Below are 21,242 nucleotides of genomic sequence, written 5' to 3' on the forward strand. Positions count from 1 at the left end.
GTAAAACTTGAAGCTTTACCTTGTTCTTCATCTTTTATTCATACTGCTTTACAACCTTATTGCTTATTATTTTATACCAGTATTAGATGTTTCTGCATTGCTCCCATTGATGGGCTTTTATCTATTCACTTGTCTGCATTTCTAGTGCAGACTCAACTCTGTCAGTACTCTACAACAGACAAATACCTGAATTAGCATCTGCTTCCTTGGTTGCTTTATCCAATTAACATAATTATTTTTTTCCCTTTTAAATGTCCTCTTGAATCTTTCCTGAAATTATGACATAGTAAATTATGACATAGACAAATGTATACTATATCATAGTATATGACATAGTGTTGAGTATTTGCAAATACTCAACATTGATTTCTTTCCTTATTACTGCCCACAAAGAATGTTTAACTTAGTCTGCTTTCAGCTTGACAGGTTTTTAAACCAGTTTCAGAATTCATTATATCCAGTATGAATATTTATCACAAAGCTCTATCACCACTCTACTGAACAGCATGAGAATGAACTGAGGGCTGTATTTTCATATACTTTACGACAGCAGACTTGATGACACTACTACATCTCCTACAGTATTTTCTTCAAGAAATTTTCTTCAACTAATTTCCCAGAAATTTGTTCTCTAGAACAATTAAAGACCTCCAGTTCTGCTAGTAGGTGTTTGAACAGCAGAAACTCTAGCTATAGTAGCAATAACATTTTACTGAAACACTATTTTGTGACATAAAAGAAATGAAAATCTTCAGGCAACCTGCTTTGAGATTCAGATGATTTGTACACATGTGAAGGGATAACTGAACTAACTTTAAATTTTTACTGCCCCCATAGTAGAGTAGTGCAGGAATAATGTATTTGCAGGTGTGTATTTATGTGAGTATTTTCCATTTTGCTATTGTACTTCTCAAAATTTAACAGCAGGATTCAACTCTGCTCAAAGTAAGTGGTGGCAATTTTCATGTAAAGTTACCAAAAAGACAACGAAGTAATGCAAATCACACAGAGGTCTCATAAGACTTTATGTTGGAAATTCTGAATACTACTGTAGTCTTTTAGGAGGCAACCTGTTAGTGGTTTCTGTCTTGCAGTTTCTCAGTATTTAGGGACAAGAAAAGGGAAGTACTTCTTCATCCCAAAATAAATTAGCTTAACGAAAACTTAAAAAAAACAAAAAACCAAAACCAAACTAGAACTTCCAAAAGATACAACAGATATGGCTATTCTGGGAAGATCATACAGCTGGATGTGTTGTGTTGCACCCCTCTAAACAGAGCAGCTTTCTCCAGTACAGATTTAAACACTACGTAAAAGAAAATCTTGCCAGCTTTGTGCCACTTATTGTATTTAGTTATTTTATTTACACTATTCAAACTCAAAAGAAATGCACAGTGTCTATAGACAGTTTCATGTTCTCTTCAATAAACTGTTTCACATGTTGGCATTTCAACCAGTAAGTAACAAATGCTGGAGGTTTTTTTTGTTTGGGTATGTTTGTGTGTTTTTTTAATTTATGTGTGTGTTTGTGTGTGTGTGTTGGGTTTTGGGTTCTTTGCTTTCTTTTATTTTGTTTTTTTTAGCCCTCCTAAAGCCTCCCTGCAGGGAGTTTTTCTACTTTAATATAAAGTATAAATCTCTAATTCAGAAGCAAAATTCAGAAAAATCTTAGCATGGCACAGCCTTAAGCAGTTTCTTTTGGTATAGTAATTGTATTTCTCAGCCAGGTTAGGCCACCACGAGTGTTTCAGATTAAGGGCAGACAATACAGAGTTTGGAAATATATTAGCACATCTCTGTCATTGCATGGCATTTTCAGTAGACACCAGTTTTGCATAAATTGTTATGCATTTCACAATTCAGAAAGCTCCTTCAGCGTTGAACATCAGCCTTCTTCTGTCAGTCTTGTTCTTCTGTGCTTCTACTATTGCTCTCAAAACCCTATCCTCCTGGTGTTTGTGATCATACCTTTCTGAAATGCTTGCTTTCTTTAAGCAAGAGTTGCATTCCTTCACAGTTCATACAGTAACATCTTTTTCCATCCATTTCAAAGCAGTTGGTCAACTTCTCAACTAAATGCAAAAATTGAAACCATAATTTCTGGGGAAAAAAAAATTAATGTATCTTTTTACAGTTGTATTCATCTGTATGCATAGTAACAATTATCTCAATTATGGAGGTTTTTAATCAATAGTGGGACTTGAAAGAATATGGGTTTCTTTTTCTGAAAATACATTACTTCTCTGGATTACAACATGGCTGTTGCATGTCTGTAAAATATATTAAAAAAAATTACATATTTATACTGATACACAAAAACAACATCATACCAGACAATACTTGTTTGCAGATTCTATAAGATATATTGTGCACTTACTTCTTTCACTCAAAATATACGTGCAAAGCAGCAGTTAATATTTTTACTGTATTTTGTAGCAGCAGTCATTTATGCATAAATCAGCACTTTTTCTACAAAACGAAAGAAAACAAACAAACAATCACAGCATTTTGGATAACATAATGATTACACTGAAGTATGACAAATGCAATGCCAAATCAATACAGTTTCTAAAGCAGTGAGTCTATTCATACACAGGCTATATAAGGTATGGCATTATACAATGCCAGTGTAGAGAGGAGAGTTTTCCAAATGCAGTGGGTTTTGGGGTGGATTTTTTTTTTTATGTTTGCTTGCTTGTTTTGTTTTTTAAAAAGGTTACTACAATTGGCAGTAGCAAATTCAGCAAAATCACTGCATTTACATCCTCCACAGCTTTTTACGAAGAATATTTGGTCTGCTAAACATTGACAGTGCAGATGATCACACACCCCAAGAGCAGCAGGCACTACCTGGTCCTTTTCACCCAGCTCAGAATTCTCTATCTGAATGATCAAGCCCTTCCCACCAACAGACTTGTTACAAAACTGCATGTTCCTGACCAGCAGCACAAAATCATGCTGCAGTGTAATGATATGGTGCTCTCTAAAAATTATAAAGTATTAAAAAAAAAATAAATTCCACAAGACACTTTAAAATTATCCTTGGGCTTTACACTATATTTATGCAATTAAATAGACTATGTAATCAGTCATACTGTAATAGAACAAGAAAAAGACTTTTATTCACTTGAAAAAAGAGCAGACTGGAAGATCTTTTCACTGCATTACACAAACTTCCCTGAGACTTTTACATAAATTATGTTTAGTCTACTACAGATTGGAAACCAGTTAGCAACTGAGTATCATACACTGTGAATTTTACATAACTCCTGCACGTTATCCCAGCTAGAATGCTGTTTTAATACTTTAAAGCTTTATCTTCCTTATTACAAAAAACACATACACACAACTGAGACTCCAAATGCAAATACAACTTTTGCACAAAATTTTATATCTTCAAAGCAATGTATAGAAATGGAGAAAACACGTTAGATTCAACAAAGCACTTTAAGGTTCTTTGCAACTTAAAAACTGATTGTGACATCAGTTTTAAAAATTACCAAGCAAGTGTGTAGTGGCAAGAAAACCAATAGAAATTTTATTAGATTTTATTAAATACACTGGGCAGAAAGAGGGCTGCTGATGCCCTCCCTGCTGAACAAGCTCCCACATTAAAACGATCATAATTTTGTATGAGTGATTATGGGAGAGAAACATCACAGTGATACAAAACATTGCTATACTGGCACTATGTTGCACTAAGTTAGGATTTTTTTTTATTTGTTTTTAAATTTTATTTTAAAGTTGAGGTACTTAAACTTCTGATAAGATGGATGTAGTTAACCACAAATCTGGAGGAAGTCTCACAGTAAGTCCTCTGTTTCACCAATTTTAAAAATTAATGCTTAATTTTAAATACAAATCTGGATGTCAGGTCAGTTTGCCAAGTTGTGTATCCCCTTAATTGAACTTTTCACAGCAAAAGTCCAAGAAGAATAAGCAAAGTACTTTGCAAACAACAATGCTTAAGTCAAAACAACAAAAAAAGATTATTTGAACTAAAAATACAAAAACTCTGCGACTTCACTGCTTTCAGATACAAGATTATCCCCAAGTTTTACGCCTGCAGGCAAAACCGAACTGACTTGATGTGCTTGTCACTGGCTGTATCAGATACTGGGCCATAAGCATCGGGTTTTGTGTACAGGAAGGAAGGTATAAAGTCATCATCTTAATAGCGAAGTGAGGAACTGTGAAGTGGAGGGCATTTTCCAGCTTTTTAAATCTGTTGTAAAATGTTTCCAATTCCTGTATACACTTACAACTGCACAAAAACTACAAAGATGGAAAGAATACAAGAGCAGCACTTAAAAGCAGTATGTTTAACTTTTTCATATTCAGAAACAAACTGAAGACACTGCCTTACATAAAGGGCTTAATTTTTACTTAATTATCACTATCTTCAATCATATAAAGGGAATCTAATGCTTGCTCAGAAGAGGAAAAGAAGAGCAAGAAAAACTGAAGAACATGTTTGCTGTTTCATTTAAATTTAAACTTTCACCTGCGTGAGTAGGTTTTCTGGCTCTCCAAAGTAAGATCAATTTCCTCCCTTTCCCTCATCATATTTACAGTACATCACACAGCCCATTACACCTCTTTGCATATGTTGCTGGCTGATAACTGATTCAGATTGGCACATTAGAATTTCTGGGTTATGTAACCACTTCTACTTTGTTACACAGAGAAGCCACTTCTGCATCAACAACGAAAGAATTATAAAACTATTAACAAACACAAGCCCTTGTGCAACACACGAAACAGGGTGCCAAGTCACTAGATACTCAGTGTGAAAAGACCAGAAGTCTTCCCTGTGCATCTCCATTCCAACAAGGAAATGTGCTGCCTTCTCATCTCTTAAACTCACCACATTTTAAGTCACCTCTTTTTTGCATTGCCAAGTAAGGCAAATAATGGTCATGTAGTCTGACCATATATTTGATTACTTTATTTAGAGAAATGCTTTCTCTCCCTATTGAAAATTTCAACATGTTCTCGTAGTAACAAATAGAGCCTGGTAAAGAAAACCAGCAGGATTCCTCAGTATGCAGATTGAGATAGGATATTTGCCACGACAGATTTTACTTTCAGCAAGGGCAAGATGCACATGTGTACACATGTCAATTACACACTGCAGACCAAGTACATTTTGTTCCACATTCTGACACTTCCTCTGAAGGAGAGACTCTTTTCTCATCCACCCATGTTGTCCCTTATATGATCCACTCGCTGAGCAAGATCCCTAAAGGTGGGCCGCTGGGTGACATTATTGTTCCAGCATTCTCTCATGATAGCATAAATCTGGAGAAGAGACAAAGAAAATCTGTATTAGGTAAACAGGTGCTACTAACAGTTACTTTGAACTGGTACACATAAATCCTACCTTTATGCTTTGAAGCAACAGTGGCACAAGAGTATGCTTCAAGTCCTGCTATACACACGAGTTTATCTACTTGATCCTGATGACAGCAAGAAGTGGGGATAGCTAGTTCTACAAGAAGCCTCGACTATAAAGGATTTTTTTGTTTTGTTTAAATTTAGTATGGAAACTTAAGCAGATAGTTTTTTAAACTCTTAGGAGACTCAAGTTATTTTGCAAAGTTTGTATCTTCTTGCTTGTTCTTATTTATTTGAAAACTCATAGTTTTAAATGATAAATGCTTTGAAAATCTGACCAAAAATCAGATTTACTACTGATTTCTCATACTTCCAACAATTTTTTACATGTTATTAAGAACAGTCTGTCCAATTCCCAGGAAAAAAAAACCAAACTAGAATCAGTTCCTTATTTTTTCAGCAAATCTGAAACTCCTGGCATCAACCAAGCAGCTTTAGACCCAAGTAATAAGCATCTTACAGGCTACAGACATCTGGAAGCTTTATCTGTGATGACTGGCCTTTCAAGAATAAAGGAAGAGTTCAGTTTCTGACAAAAAAAAGAGACATTTCCATCTTAATTTGGTATCTGAAAAAATGTCAGACATTAAAACCTTTGCAATTAGCTTGGATACAGGCTCAGTAAAACAGATTATGTGTTATCTCATACATATGACATTCAGGTTATCTACAAAAAGCCAAACCTTTGATGTTCTCATACATATAATTCAATAAAGGTTACTTCAGAGACTTCTCTTTTGATTCTCTACATACTCTTTCTTGCCCCGTGATTTCTCTGCCAAACCTGTACAACTCTCTCTCTTCTCTGGTAGACCACTTGACCATGATCTCCCTTCTGCCTTCAGTTTGAATAGATTATTTTTCAACGTACTGACAACTGTGCCTGATTTTAAAGGGATGCTGCAATTAATCAAATACAGAAGTTAAATGTGTTTAAAAGCATCACTATTTTACTTATATTCTTTCCCTACTGATTCATCTAGCCAGCTTACCAGCCTTCAAGATGAAGTGCACCCTGCTCTAAAGAATAGAGTACTACGACACTTAGGAGTACTGTTAAAGAGTTTTTAAAAACAGATTAATAAAAACAAAAGCACTCTGAATTACTTTATGTGCTCTTGGGATGGCTTTACCTACATACATCAGTATCTATGAAGAACATGAATACAAATCTCTAAGCCCTGAGCATACAAAATCTGATTCATACACTTGATTCGTACACTGCCTACAGACTGCAGGCAGCCCTTGCCTGAGAATGCCTGTCAGTGAATAATATACATGAAAAACATGGCTATACCTACACTTGAGGAGGGACAACCAAGGGAAGGAAAATAATCATGATATTCTTTAAATCTTGGCATTAAATGTGAAAAACCTTCTTAGGATACTTCTACTAAATGTTACAGACTTAAAAAAAAAAAATCCATATTCACAGCTTTAAACAAGGATCTCTATATGGGACTTCCATGGAAGAAAATCTGTATATTTAGCTCATTGCCTTAAAAATCTATATTTTTTAAATATAAGTTTGACTGCCCCGGTACAGCAGCCAGTCACAATTTTCCTAAGTTGTTTATTTGAAAGACTACATCCTAGGCTCCTCTGGGGATGCAATCTGAAGAATCAGAAATGTGGTTATGCCCATTGTGCAACTGATAAAACAAGAGCACAGCCATTCCACTTGTATAAACACTTCAGTAATCCAAACATAATGAAACACAAGGTTTTGCTTTTACTCAGGCACTCGCCCTAACAGAGCACCTTTCAGGCTACAGTAATGTACTGATATAGAGTACTTCACCTCATCAGGGCATCCATCTGGTCTTGGCAGTCGTCCATTATTCTTCAAAAGCTCTATCAAATGAAACACAATCATCTGCCCTTGTTTATCATTGCCAATCATGCGCATGAATTCCTGAAACAGAAGGGCAACTGCCATTAATAATTGTCACAGGAAAATAGATGCTGCAATCTTCTTACCAAAGGAAACTTCTTTGTAAAAAGAAGTACATTAGTATACAGCATAATAGCACTCTATGTTGTATATCTACTATGTATTTATAGTACAGCAGTAAGAAGACGAAAAAGCATAGTTCCCGGAACCTCTTGTATCCCTTTTGCCCTGCTGTGTTGTCCCTCAAAGAGCTATTAGGGTCACTGAAGTCTCCCATGAGACCCAGGGCTAGTGACTGGGTAGCTTAATTGCCTGCAGCCATACTGACTGGAGATGTTCCAGAACACCCTCAGCTGCTGCCTGGGTGTTACTACATAGGGGAGCAGCTGTGCCTGTGGGTAGCAGAGCGTGGGTCAGGTAAGCCAAACAGAAAAATCAGTGTTCCTTCCAATGGTGCTTGGTATAAGATGGCTTCTAAAAAAGCCCTCTCCTAGCCTCAGTGGCTGCTGTGGGGTCTGTTCATCATCATTCTCTCTGCTGCTTCTGCATCCTTCTTTTCTCACCAGAGAAGGACATCACCTTCTTCTGCCTCCCCAAGTAGAATTAGCTTGGCTGTGCCAAGGTTTCTGTGGAACATCACTGGGACCCTAGACTCAGGCACCCATGTCTATTGCAGAGGTCAGTTTTGGACTTTAATGGTTGGGAAGTAATCACCAGCTGAGAAGTGTAGGTTTATTTATTATTTGTATATATTTATATGTAATTCATATATGTAATTCATTACCATTATTATTACTGTTTATTATTTCATTAAACCCATTACAGGTGGTTTTTTCCCCAATGTTTATTTTCTTTCCCTTATTCCCCTTTTTATCTTCCCATGGGAGGGTAGGGGGAGGATAACACAGAGCATCTGTCACCTGTCATCCAGTTATTCGCTAAAACTGTGACACTCACCCGTCATTAACCCTTGTGTCTTTGTTGCAGCATGGCACTACATCCCCTACCAATTCAGTCTGGAGAAGAGGAGGCTCAGGGGAGACCTCATCACTCTCTACAACTCCCTGAAAGGAGGTTGTAGCCAGGGGGGGGTTGGTCTCTTCTCTCAGGCAGCCATCAGTAGGACAAGAGGGAATGGGACTCCCTCTGCCAGGGGAGGTTAAGGTTGGATATTACGAAAAAATCTTTACATAGAGGGTGTTCAGGCACTGGAATGGGCTGCCCAGGGAGGAGGTGGATTCTCCATCCCTGGAGGTTTTTAAGAAGAGACTGAATGTGGGACTCAGTGCCATGGTCTGGTAACCACAGTGGTGGTAGATTAAGGGTTGGACATGATGATCTCAGAGGTCCTTTCCAACCTGGCTGATTCTGTGATTCCACTGGAATGGGGGAACAAAAGACCTTGCTAGCACACCATCCTACAAACATTGGTGAGCCTCCCCCGGGGCTTATCTCTCACAAGCCAAGTTTTATATTCTTTCCCCTTCAAAACTAGTTTAAAGCCCTTTTATGAGACCTTCTAACTCCTGTGCAAGAATCCTCTTATTCCTTTGAGACAATGGATGATCTGAGGGCCATAGCAGATTAGAAAGTTTTCTTTTCATACCCCTGAGCTAGGCCCCAGGAAGGCAGCAGGTCAATAAGGAGAAGCCAACTGAAATTAGTGCAGAGATCTTCCAAGCACTTTTTTGCCTACCATCACTGTTCAGCTCTGCAAACTACACTGGCCAGGACTACAATGGCCAAGGGTGAGGACAGCTCCAGTAAACATATAAGGCTGGACTCTCCCCTGCTATGTCTGCAGGGGACTGATAGATATAAGTAAGACTGTGAATCTCATTTTCAATTGGAGACTGTTATTCAGTACAAGTAGTATTTTTCTCCATCAACTGTAAATTCCTGTCAACAGTCTGCAAAAAGCAATTACCTCTCTTTCTTTGTAACTTCAGTAACTTACCAACTTGTCTCCTGGTAACATAGCAAAATAACTAAGTCACCTTACTTAAACCAACTTATTGTATTTGTTTGGCTTAGTTTTAGATTTGGAATGGCACTAAAAATACATGTCATGTTGCAATGACAAATAGAAAAATCAGAGTGTTCTTTCCAATGGTGCAATGAAACACAGGATAAATCTCCATGAAGGATAATAAAGAATAATCTGTAATGAGAGATTTTGAAATCTTTTTCAAACAGTTAGGATTTACCGGATGGAATCCTTTCCTTCTTATGGCATGATACTAATAACATTTATCCTGTTTCACCTGACTGGGTGCTGCCTCACAAGCAGTATCTCCAGAAAACAATCAGTAAATCCCAGCCTATTTAGGTGTAGGAGCAATCTATTTCTTTAAAGAAATTATATAAACAAAAACCTCTGAGAACAATCAATTATGTACTTACAGCTGGTGGGCTTTTACTCTTGTCCATGTATGTGAAGAGTTCATACAAGACCACACCAAAACTCCACACATCTGAGGCAACTGAGAATTTGCTCTCTGTCAGAGATTCAGGAGCATACCTACAACACGTGGCAGAAGGAATATTATTCTGTGTAGCACGCATCTTTTTGGTTTTGAAGATTTCTTTTAGTAAGAGTGATTCTTTTTTCATGCGTAAGTGCTTTGTGTTCATGGGCATTAGCACTTTCTCATTCCCTTCCATTTACTTTAGCTAGTAACTATCCTAATAGTTAATTGGCACTGAAAACACAAACCACTCCAAACAACCACAGTTATTGATAATGATATCTAAGTTAGCCTTTTTTCCCAGCAAAGTTGTAGATACTTTTTCTATCTGTAATGCAAGTAAAGAAGATTTTTATATGATAAGGTCTCAAAAGCAAGACACTTATAGCCAGTAAGCATCCTTCCAGCACTTTCACTAAACCATGAGTTGTCCCCCAGATAATTCTGGACTTTAAAAACTTTTACATCTTCCAATAACATCTACTAAGATGCTATTTTGCATTATTTAACCTTTAAAGATGACATTTTTACAGGGCCTAAAGCAGACTACAATAGAGGCCAAAATCACATGTATGCAATGGCATTTTCTTTTGCTATCAGGACACAAAATGGTTTTCATTACGGTTATTCTACTTAAGGTATTTCTATGTTTTCATAGAACAGAAGTTGTACGTATTTTCTATTCTGAATACAGTATATCAATTTTCACTTCCTTCACACAGTGTTCTTTTCCTTCCCAAGCTAAGTTCAGCCCATTAGAGTATTACCATATTTTGGAATAACTCAGACCTTCTCTGGAAGCTTAATGCCCAAATACAGGCATCTAGTCAAACAGTCAACCCAGGAATTTACCCTTGCTAGTTACAGTCTGGGGGATTTAAATCCACTTGGTCAGAGGGTCTAATCCACCAGATCTCACCTAGAAAATACGACAAGCCAGTGTTAAGGGAACTGAAAGGCCCAAAACTTTGAAAGCAGCCTGGGGGGTGGGCCACCTGGATCTCTTTTATCTTTGAATATCTTTCCTGATGCATAGTATTTCTTTTAAATATTTCAGTAATACTTAGGGCTTTAATGGACCATTTTTTAGAAGTCCCACAGTTACATCCTGTTCCGTAAAGTCAAATATCATTCACTTGATGTCCACAATGCTGGGCAACTGGCTGAGAAATTCTCATATATGCAAAACAATTGGCTGAAACTGCAAAAGCTGAGAACTTGCCATGTTCTCACATACCAAAAGAAGACTTACCAAAATATAGGGCTTTCACCAGGCTCCTTTACTTTGTAGTATTCCTTGTCTTGCGGCAAGACTTTTGTGAGTCCAAAATCTCCAATTTTAACTCTGTTCTCATTCTCCACTAAGATATTTCTGGTTGCTAAGTCCCGGTGAACATATCTTTTTGTGCCTAGGTACTCCATGCCCTAGAAGAAAAATTCACAAAAACAATGGAAAAAGAGCTCCTTTTACCATGAAGTAGCTGCACTTTACCTAAAGGGATGAATTAACCTCAAAGTTAAAACCAAATACATGGTAACTAAAATCAGTGCACTTGAATATTCATCTTCTTCTAAGTGCAGGATCTTCCATTAACTTGAAGTGAGATAGACAGAGCAACTCTGAAAGCCAAGTGTTTTTTTAATTATGTGACTGTACTGGACAGCTGTTACTACTCTTTTCTGAGGTCAAATGCAGTTTGCTGGTGACAGACAGAAGGAAAATAAAATCTGGCCTAAGCTACATAATCCAGAAGACTGTCCTATTTAGCAATTTCATTTGATCTTTTTTTTCTTCAGTTTGTGTATCTGCTTTCCTTATTGCTTCATGAAAATTCATATTAAGATTCACTGAATTTGACAACTATTCTCTGAACGTATTCCCACCTGTGTGTCTTGTTTGTCTTTTGTATGGATCATTATTCACCAGCACAGTTCTGCTTATTGTTATATTCCTATGGGGTGCAGTAACAAAACACTGGTCCAAAGCAATATTGCCTTTTGCTGCTGCTGATCCCTTCTTACCAGTGCACATAACTCTTTCTGCTAACAGTGACATGTGGAAGGAGACAGTGTGTGCAGTGGAATTACTGAAAAAAGAAGGTCTTTCTTACACAGAAAGTTGTCACTGCACTATATCCAGAGGTGCCCAACACAAAACAAGCTGCCAAGAGGTTCACACGAAAACATCTCACTCATCCAACACAACCGAAAAGCAATAAATTGTGCTAAAAAGCATCACTGAACCCAGAAGTTTTGAATATCGACGTTATACTGTTAATGCCCAAAGATGTCTTTCTTTTTTTATTGTTTTAAGTGAGAAACCTCACGAAGTTCGAGTCCAAGGCCTACCCCTCCCCTCAGACTCTGTTACCTCCTAGCACCATTAGGTGGCATCGCTGTTCATGCGCAGCCCATTCCAAAACTGCTCAAAAATGCCCTAAATTCTTCAGCACTCGCTGATCCACTGCCAGCCTGAAAAACACCAAACCTCGCTTTTTCAAGTTAAGACCCCGAGGTTTCTAGCACAACCATCTATGTAAATGCTGTAACTTTTTATTACCACTACAAACTACACTGAAAACAGTACTAAAGTTTCTCTGCTGATAGTAATTCTGTGCATTTTCCAATCTAAGAGATACTTACTTGGAATCATGTTAATTCTAAGTGGAAATCATAATTCCGTGGCACTACTCTAACAATGGAGTTGAGTTTAATGGTTTGATTTCAAATGTTTCTATTATTAAATCTGGGGTCCTGAGCACTTTAAACATTAAGAAATGAAAAAATAAATTTATTTTCAGTCTCTTCACCCATGAGCCAGAAATAATCCCAAAAATGAGATGCATAGAGAAGTCAACTTCCCTATTTGCCATTCTGTTGTTGCCTCCAGACAAGCAACGTTTGCAAAAAGAAAAAAAATAACTTCTAGTTCATCCATGCAGATCTCCTGGCATTCTTGTCTGCCTTCCTCTTTGGTGGGATGCACTGCTCCTGAGGTTGGAGGAGGTGATCCTTGAAGACTGACCAGCTTTCCTTGGCTCCTCTCCCCTTCAGGGCTTTATTTCCTTGGTACCCTACCAAGCAGATCCCTGAAGAGGTCTTCTGCTCTCCTGAAGTCAGTTATCTTTGCTTTTTTTTGCTAAGTAAGATCATACTACTTAAAGTAGATTTCCTAAACAAATGCATGTGGCTATAGTGGTTTTATAGTTGAATGTTTGAGTTCTGAAAAATCTGTTACAGTTTGTCATTAAGAGTTTTGCCTGGGTGAGTATATTTTACTTCAGCTCTCATTAGAGAGAAAAGGGCTTTTTAATTTTTCTGAATGAAATAGAAGCTAAGGAAAGTATAAAATAAACAAAAATAAGTGGATGGTATTCTGCCTCAGACAGCACATAAACTAGTCTCAGCATCCTGCATTAAAATACTCAGAAATTTGTCCAGTTGTTGAGTAAACTACTATGTACCAATACCTTTTTCATGGTTATGTGGTCATAGTAGCCCAACAGTATTATAAATTACACACCAAAAGAACCAATGATGGTTTGTTTTAAGATACATGAGAGCAGAAACAAAAAAAATTTTAAAAGTATTACTGAATCAAAGTTTCCTTACCTTACATATCTGAGACGCATACAGCAAAAGCTTCTTGTGGTCCAACCTCTCTTTGTGTTTTTGCAGATAATCTCGTAAGCTGCCATATGGTAAATATTCCATAATCAACCTTAGATTCCTACGACCTTTCACAACAACAACAAAAAGCTTGTCATCGTCAAGTGGTGAGTTTTGAAATATAAATGTTTACAAATGTCTGTTAATAAAAGTAACAGAAAATAGTCCTAATATGAGAAAACGAAGTTATTATATGTGTACCACTAATGTAATTTTTCATATACTAGTTAACTACCTTTGTCCAGGAAATGCCACTTATTCAAACAAAACAACAATGTGGATGCTTGATATATAAAGCATCACTAACCAAGATCATCTCATTGATACTTCTAGCTAAAGCAAAGAAAAATGCCCCATATGTATGTAAGATTTATGTAATTCCTCTCACTGTAATTCATCTCACTGCTGAGATGAAACTCAATGGAAAGTGACACCAACTGGTCTGCAATTTTACCCTCTTCAAGAACTTCTGATTTTGAACACAACATTCTTCTTACACCAAGGTCCTGGGCAGAACCCATTGTTTCATTCATTAGCTTTAACAGCATCAACAATTCACTCAGATACATCAGTTTCTAAAATTTCTTCCCATGTAGCTTTTTGGTGAATAGACTGTACAGGACCTGGTAATACTGACTCTGGGACGCTGCACTGAGCAAAAGACAACATGAATTACAAAATAGTTGCATGTGCCTATTTAATCCTATATTCTTTTCTAGGAAGACTGTTAGGCTTTAAGCTAAAGAAACTTGCTAACTAGTCAAAATGGTACTTTCTCTAAATCAATCAAATTATGCAATGAGCTGTCTGAATAAAATATCCACCTTGTGCTGAGTAGTGGTATATGAGAGACACTATTCCCTTTGGTTTGTATTCTCTAAGCTCTGGTAATGTTAGGACTTCCAAACACACCTCTCTGAATTTCTCAGAATGCATACTTAGATATACATCTGAAGATGTATTCAATATAGCACATACCTGCACTGTAGCACACTCCTTTGTATTTAACGATGTTATCATGCTGCAGAGATTTAAGTATTTCAATTTCTCTTTCAAAGTCCCTAAGGTGCTCTTCTGTGCTATGTTGCAGTTTCTTCACAGCCACCACCTCCCCGGTATTATCCTGCAGAGGGTCATACCGGCACATCTCAACACTGCCAAAATTTCCCTAGGTAACAAACAGAAATACTTGAATTAAAAACAAGTCCACACCATTGTCTCCGTCTTTTTTCATACTGCTTCAGAGTTCACTGTATTAGCATAAAGGAGCCCACAATTAAGTGAAATGCCACAAAACCTCCCTGACAGAGAAAAAAAGAGTGCAAGATTGCAAGTATCAGTTCTATAAGGAAGCAAACAGGAGAGGTGTAAGAACAAAGAGAGGGGACAACATCCATTCATTTTCTCCCATTTCCTCACAAATGTCCTCTGAAGTATCAGTTGGGATACTCCTTTTTCTGCACTTGCAAGAACTCCTGCATTTATGTTCCTCTTGGCTCTCAATTCTCCTCTGTCTCTTGGTGGTTCTCCCCATTTGTTTCAATGTTCTACCTTCTCTTTCTGCATTTACATTTTTTTTTCTTCCTTTCTGCACCACTATCATGCACCACTCTGTCCCTCTCCCTGCACCATGCTATCACAGTCAACAGATTACCATCTGCCAACAGAAGCAGTTCTGCTACTTCACTTTCAGGCTTCCTTTCACTAGCGCTTCCAGTCAAAGCAACATACAACAAAAATGTCAATCAAAACCATAAAACAGCAAGGAACCATTCTGAAAACTTGGTTCAAGATTTGCCAGCTGCCTGGAAAAAATGGTCCTTGGTTCAAGATTTGCCATCTATACTTGGTCATCTGTCTAGGCATGCTTTTACACAGCCAAGCAGCAATGACTTGTAAAACTATTAACCAAATCTTGATTTCTAAAGACTAAAAAGTTCAAGGCCTACATAAATCTCAACAACATAACTGAAGTTAATTACTGCATATTGAGACATCCAAGAATATGTATGCAGAAAAATACCCAGCCTGACTACCTCTATATTCAAGGTTGTTCTGGAGCATTTTTAAATGAATATGAGTATTAAGGAAAGAAATACCACAAAATGTTATGTCAGATGCATCTCTGCATTACTGAAAATTATAGCCTTTCAGTGGAACTGGATAAATTGTAGAGGACACCTAGCTTTATTGTATCTGAAGATACTGTGAACCTTAAAAAAAAAAAGATCTAAAGTGTACTGCATAGGGTGGTCATCATATTATGTTGTTGTCATTCTTAGTGTTGCTATTTTTGTCAGTTTCTATAACAGAAGTTTGAATGTAAATAAAGTATATGGGGTCACTGGCAGCTAACTGAAAAAGACATCTCTTTTCTAGGCACTTATTACAGAATTTCAAAACATCCTACCTTGCCAAGTTGCTGCAAAAACTTAAGATGTCTTTCTTCAAATTGTGTTGGGTCCCGATCTTCAAAAGCACCAGAAAATCCAAGTGCTCCGATTCTCATATTTGGTAGCATATCATTTTCTGTCAATAGCTCATAATCTGAAGGGTAGGAGGAAGAAGTGAGTACAGAGAGGGAACAGGAGGCACAGAGTAGAATAATGAAACTGAGTACAATCATTGCATGGTTGTATCTTTGTTTGGCACACACCAAGCTCAGTAGAATATTAACACCACCTCAGTTTCTATAGGGTAATCTGCAGTCAAAGAAAAGGGTGTAACCCAAAAAACCTAAATTTCTTGATTCACAGCAAGTCTTTGTTTAATTTCACAGTTTTCTTTTTACAGACCTACTGTACTTCAAATTTGACAACTGTTGTGCAACAGCTCCACTATTGCAGCGGAGAGAAATGCAAACTGCATGAGGTATTACAATAGCATGCATCTTCCACTTGGAAAAATCTATTCGCCATATTGAGAGCAAAGGAAAAACACAACTTACTCGGTTAAGAGATTAGAATGTTTTGGGACATAAATAAATTAAAAAATGCTTTGAACAATAACTTTTAGTGCGTTCTCTTTTAGAACAAACTAAAAAGTAGGAATAGAGAAATTAAATTTCCTGGGCTGCTTTGAAAAGTGGTTTTGAGTCAACACACCAAAAAGGAAAGCACCATATGAAAATGAACCCACATGGATCAGTGTTCTTTTTGTTTAGTGTATTCTTCTTGTATCACAGGCTTACCTGGAGTGAACAAACTATTCAAGTCACGTATAATTGCTCTAAATGAAGGCCTGAAATCCGGCTCATAATCCATACAGTTGTTTATAAGGTTTGCTAGTTCTGTCCAGTTAGGGGCAGGAAGCTGGTGCCTATCTTCATAAAACTGTAGTTTCTGGAATTAAATAGATAAAAGCCATTTTAATGTACAATGACAAGGAGCTGCAAAACTTGAAGATTTTCCATCATAGCAGTTAAAACCACAGCTCTCAACCTATACTTGCTTTCTCACTGAACATACATCCTGACCAGTTTATGTCAAAAGTCAAGGCTGACAATGCAGCAAGACTGGCATCGTCTACAGTAATCAGTTCAGAAATTCCCAGTCAGATACTAGTGGAAGATAAGAAAGCAGAGAAAGATAATGGGAAAGATGGTATCTCTTCTATTGGTATTTTCATGAAACCTCAACTGGATGAGTCCAGCAGAAAATTCTAACCACCTATGAGTCAGCTGAGCTTAATGATTATTACAAAAAAACATGGATTAACACAGAAAAGGAGGGCAGTTTCCAAAATACCTAGGTTCTTGTAACCTAGCTCCAGGCAGACCTCGAGGCTTACTTTAAGAGCTGACTGCAACATCTGAGAAATCAAATCAGGCTTTTGGAGGAGGAAAAAATCCGGTCATAAAAATAATACTACAAATCTTTTTGTAGTGTAGGAAAAGAAATAACACTTCGGTTTCCAACTAAGGAAGCAAATACATGAGAAATTATGTTTTTATGGAATGAGTTTCCCCTCCACCCCCTGCCTCTAGCTGGGACAAGGTTAGCATTTTTGGTTTAAACAAAATATGAGAATTCTATGCAATACACAAAGTCTTAGAGTATCTAAGATCTTCAGTTACTGGAATAATGACAATGGAAATCCAGTTACCTCGTTAGAATTGTTTAAAATGATAAACTGCTGCAGCAAATCAACAGAAACATCAACAAGGTAACAGTGGCAATGCTGCACTTTATCCCCATGAAAATCAAAACAAACAATATGAAAACACACCTCAGATCATCATCTCTAACCATTATCTATCAGTTAAAGTGTTATTTTCCTACAGGGGTCATGGGCCACACAACACGCAACCTGATGCAGTTACAATAGAAGATGTTTTAAATTGGAAGTGTCCAAAGAATTACCATGACTGCAAACCCAGTAATACTTACTCTTGAAGAATCCAATGCACTCAGAGGTTTGTCTCCTCCACTGCAGATTTCCCACAAAGTGGTACCAAAACTCCATTTGTCTGTGGCCAGGCTTAGTTGTTTGGGATTCTCAATACATTCAGGTGGAACCCATGGTATTCTCTCAAGAAGAACTGTACAGTCATGCAAAGAAAAAATTAGGTTAAGTTGAATAATAAAACCAGAAAGTTCTGTAAAGTATTTGATCTACTAAAAATTACTTAGTATACATTGTTGTTTCCTTCTGCAATGTGCTTTTAATAACGTCTTTGTTTCTGTATAAAAAAAACCCCTACAGAACATTACAAAACCAGTATTTATGAATCTGAGTGGCTAATGAGGACCATTAGTTTTGCTGTACAGTGAGCCTAATGTTACAAAGCTGCATTAACATAATTTCCACATAATATTTTTTACTCCGAATTCTATATGTCCCTTGATGTTACCAAGATTAAGCAGTGACATCAAGAGAACTAGATGACAAAGAGTAAAATGTACTTTGCTAGTGGCTGGCACATTGTAGCATAGCAAAAGGCAAATAACAAGAAATTTCATGCTAGTTAATTTTTCATTGTTTGATACCTAGTGTAGTAACAATTTAAAAGATGATACTGGACTAAAGCTCCTTAAAATGAGATCTCGTAAGTTTAATGTAGGCTTTTCATTTTGAAAGGGAGAGTGTAAATAGTTTATTGTAAAATAATGAGTGTACTGCTTATAGTCTCTTAGATGCATTAGTTGTTTTGGCATGTATAAAATCACCAAGTACAAAGAGTGTTCATTTTTCCAAAATTATTAAAAAGATGAGAAAAAAATGTTATTCCAACTTCACTAGCATAGGAATCTTGCACATACTTTATTTTAATTTAATTAATTTTGCTGTCTATAAAGCATTAGAACAGCTTCAATGGCATAGATAATCCAGTATTTTTAGCATCATCAAGTGATCGGAAATGCTCTGAAGATGATTTTCAACTACCAGGCAGCATCTTCAAAAGCGTTTTTACTTTTAATATACTGAATTTTAATTAATTTACTGAAAGCTTCCCCAAGCTATAAAATACAACAATTTAACCCTGATCAATAAATAATAGGACACTAAGTCCAGCAGCCACATATAAATTCAAATTACTTATGATACATTATAGTGCACTAATAGTACTACCAATGGAAAAAAAAATAGAAAATGAGAGAAGCAGAGAAAAAAAACTCAAATAATGGAGGATTGTGGCTTTATCTCTCATAGCTATTTGTTGTTGATACAAAAGATACCTAAAATCTGCTGAATGGGACTCCAGAGTTAATTTTGAAGTGACTTACTCTAACAGACAAACCACAGATGGCAGTCAGAAAAAAAGAGACAACCCCTATGTATTTTTAAAATCAGAAGTATTAAACAAGAAAGCTGACATGAAGACTTACTATCTCTTGGTAAAACTGTAATACTGATGCCAGGATCGCTTAGTTTTATAAATGGAAGGTTTCCAGACTTCCTGTCTTCCTCTCTGATAAGCAAGATGTTTTTGGCACAGACATTCCCATGAACCAGGCCTTTATCCTCCTATGAACATAAATGCATCTTTTACTTACCAAAAAACCATTATGGCTGAAAAGCTATTTTAAAAAGCAGTATTTTACAGCACAAGGGAAACATCAGTAAAAAAAAAAAAAAGATCATGGGTTAAGTCGATCAAATCTCAGACATTTAGTCCATTTCATTCAGAGTTATAGTTTCTAGAAAATTTGCACTCCTTTTAATGAGCTAACTAAAGTTTAAAGTTAAACTACTTCATGTACATTATTGCAAAAGAATACTGATCCATCGGAGTGAGCCATTTAAAATTAATATAAGAACATCTAAACTCTGGCAAAGCGAAGATTTCATACATGATCCATCTAATTACATATCCTGTCAAATAGCAGCCTTAAGGATGAAATAAACAAGACTGTAAATTTGTGACCTAATACACAATAAAGAAGATAATAGCAGTTTGAATAGTACACTGTTTTCCCCTCCCAGTTAACTAACACTTTCATAAAAGAGTTCATGTTCAGCATCGTGAGCTGACGTGGAAAAATCAGGAAGGACTGATTCTTGGGGGGAAAGAAAAAAAAATTGGAAAAAAAATTTTTTTCATTGTAAATGTTTTTTATTTAACGCTAAAACATAGAGCATGAGCAAAGAATGGGAAATTGTATTACAGTTTGTGCAAGATACACAAGTCTGTCACTGGCTATCCACTATCTGGTATGTGCCCAGCTGTTTTCAAATACCCTCCTGAGTTTCAACAAGTAGGACAGTTGCTCAGCCATTCTACATATATTGCCCTGAAATACTCTAATTCAGTCATAAACAAAACTGAAGAATAAACTACTTACCAGAAAATGCATGGCTAATGCCAACTGTTTGGCTACTTCCAGCTTCCACACAATATTGATAGTATTTTTGTTCTTTTTCAGATATGTGTCCAGAGATCCAAATTTTACATATTCTTGTACAAGGATGTCTGATTTAAAATGGTAACAAGAGCAACAATTAAAATGAACAACAAATACTATATTTTCAGGACAGATTCATTACTCTACTACCTATCTCTTTCTTTGATACCTTGTTGGTGAACTACCTATGACTTTAAAGCTATACGTCGTTGAGTACTGCCACAAATTCTTCATAATTCCTTACAGTGTGGAAGTTTGCTTAATTTCTTCTCAAATGCTAAATTTCTTCTCAGATGTGACTGAATCATTTACTATTCACACTGATTATATATACATGAGTTTTCCATTTTCTTTGTTATCCCTGGATTAACTAGATTTCAAACACCCAGACTAATACTACTGCAATGTAAACATGTAATGGGTGTCTAGCTGGTGTGGCAGGTTCCTGTGGTTTTTTAGATTTAGTGGGTTTTACAAAACAGATTTCCACCTTAACTAACCCAGTGAGCATACTTCCACTCTCACGTGAATGGCACAACAAATAATACAACCTCAGATACAGCCAAGTAGTGTTCAGCAGTATCAGTGCAGTGAGTCAAGTAACGTTCAAGTCATTCACTTTGTAGTTGTTTACAATCGATATTCTTGGTGCCAATGTAATGCTCTGCAAACAAAAGATGCTTTTCTTGAAAGCATTCTAATACGTGCACTGAAAAATGGTTTGTACTTGTGGTGTTTATGGCATATGCCTCCATTCATCTAATGAATGACCCAAGAAACAAGATCCACTTCATTGCACTGCACACTCTTCATCAGTTTCAAACAGTGACTAGACTCTTGCTTTCTGTTGCAAGATGTGCACATCACTGTGCTTCTCATTTAGGCTCTAAAAGCACTGGAAACTGCTTGTATTATATTTGATTATAACAAAAAGACAGCATACTTTTTTTTTACAATTACGTGGAACAA

General features: G+C 36.7%; 1 protein-coding gene across 1 annotated transcript in view; it reads right to left on the reverse strand.

Annotated features, from left to right (window-relative positions):
• Positions 1–3,092: 3,092 nt before the first annotated feature.
• Positions 3,093–21,242, reverse strand: part of JAK2 (Janus kinase 2) — a 32,637-nt gene continuing 14,487 nt past the window's right edge. The window contains exons 8-18 of the mRNA XM_030466975.1: positions 20,214–20,341; positions 19,257–19,395; positions 17,817–17,968; positions 16,619–16,769; positions 15,839–15,975; positions 14,407–14,596; positions 13,372–13,496; positions 11,012–11,184; positions 9,695–9,812; positions 7,199–7,312; positions 3,093–5,301 (exon numbers count right to left, since the gene is read on the reverse strand). Of these exons, the coding sequence (XP_030322835.1) occupies positions 5,194–5,301; positions 7,199–7,312; positions 9,695–9,812; positions 11,012–11,184; positions 13,372–13,496; positions 14,407–14,596; positions 15,839–15,975; positions 16,619–16,769; positions 17,817–17,968; positions 19,257–19,395; positions 20,214–20,341 (1,535 nt within the window). The 3' untranslated portion in view covers positions 3,093–5,193. The remainder of the gene's footprint in view (positions 5,302–7,198; positions 7,313–9,694; positions 9,813–11,011; positions 11,185–13,371; positions 13,497–14,406; positions 14,597–15,838; positions 15,976–16,618; positions 16,770–17,816; positions 17,969–19,256; positions 19,396–20,213; positions 20,342–21,242) is intronic.

Source organism: Calypte anna, chromosome Z (assembly GCF_003957555.1).
Source record: "Calypte anna isolate BGI_N300 chromosome Z, bCalAnn1_v1.p, whole genome shotgun sequence".
Classification (NCBI taxonomy): Eukaryota; Metazoa; Chordata; class Aves; order Apodiformes; family Trochilidae; genus Calypte; species Calypte anna.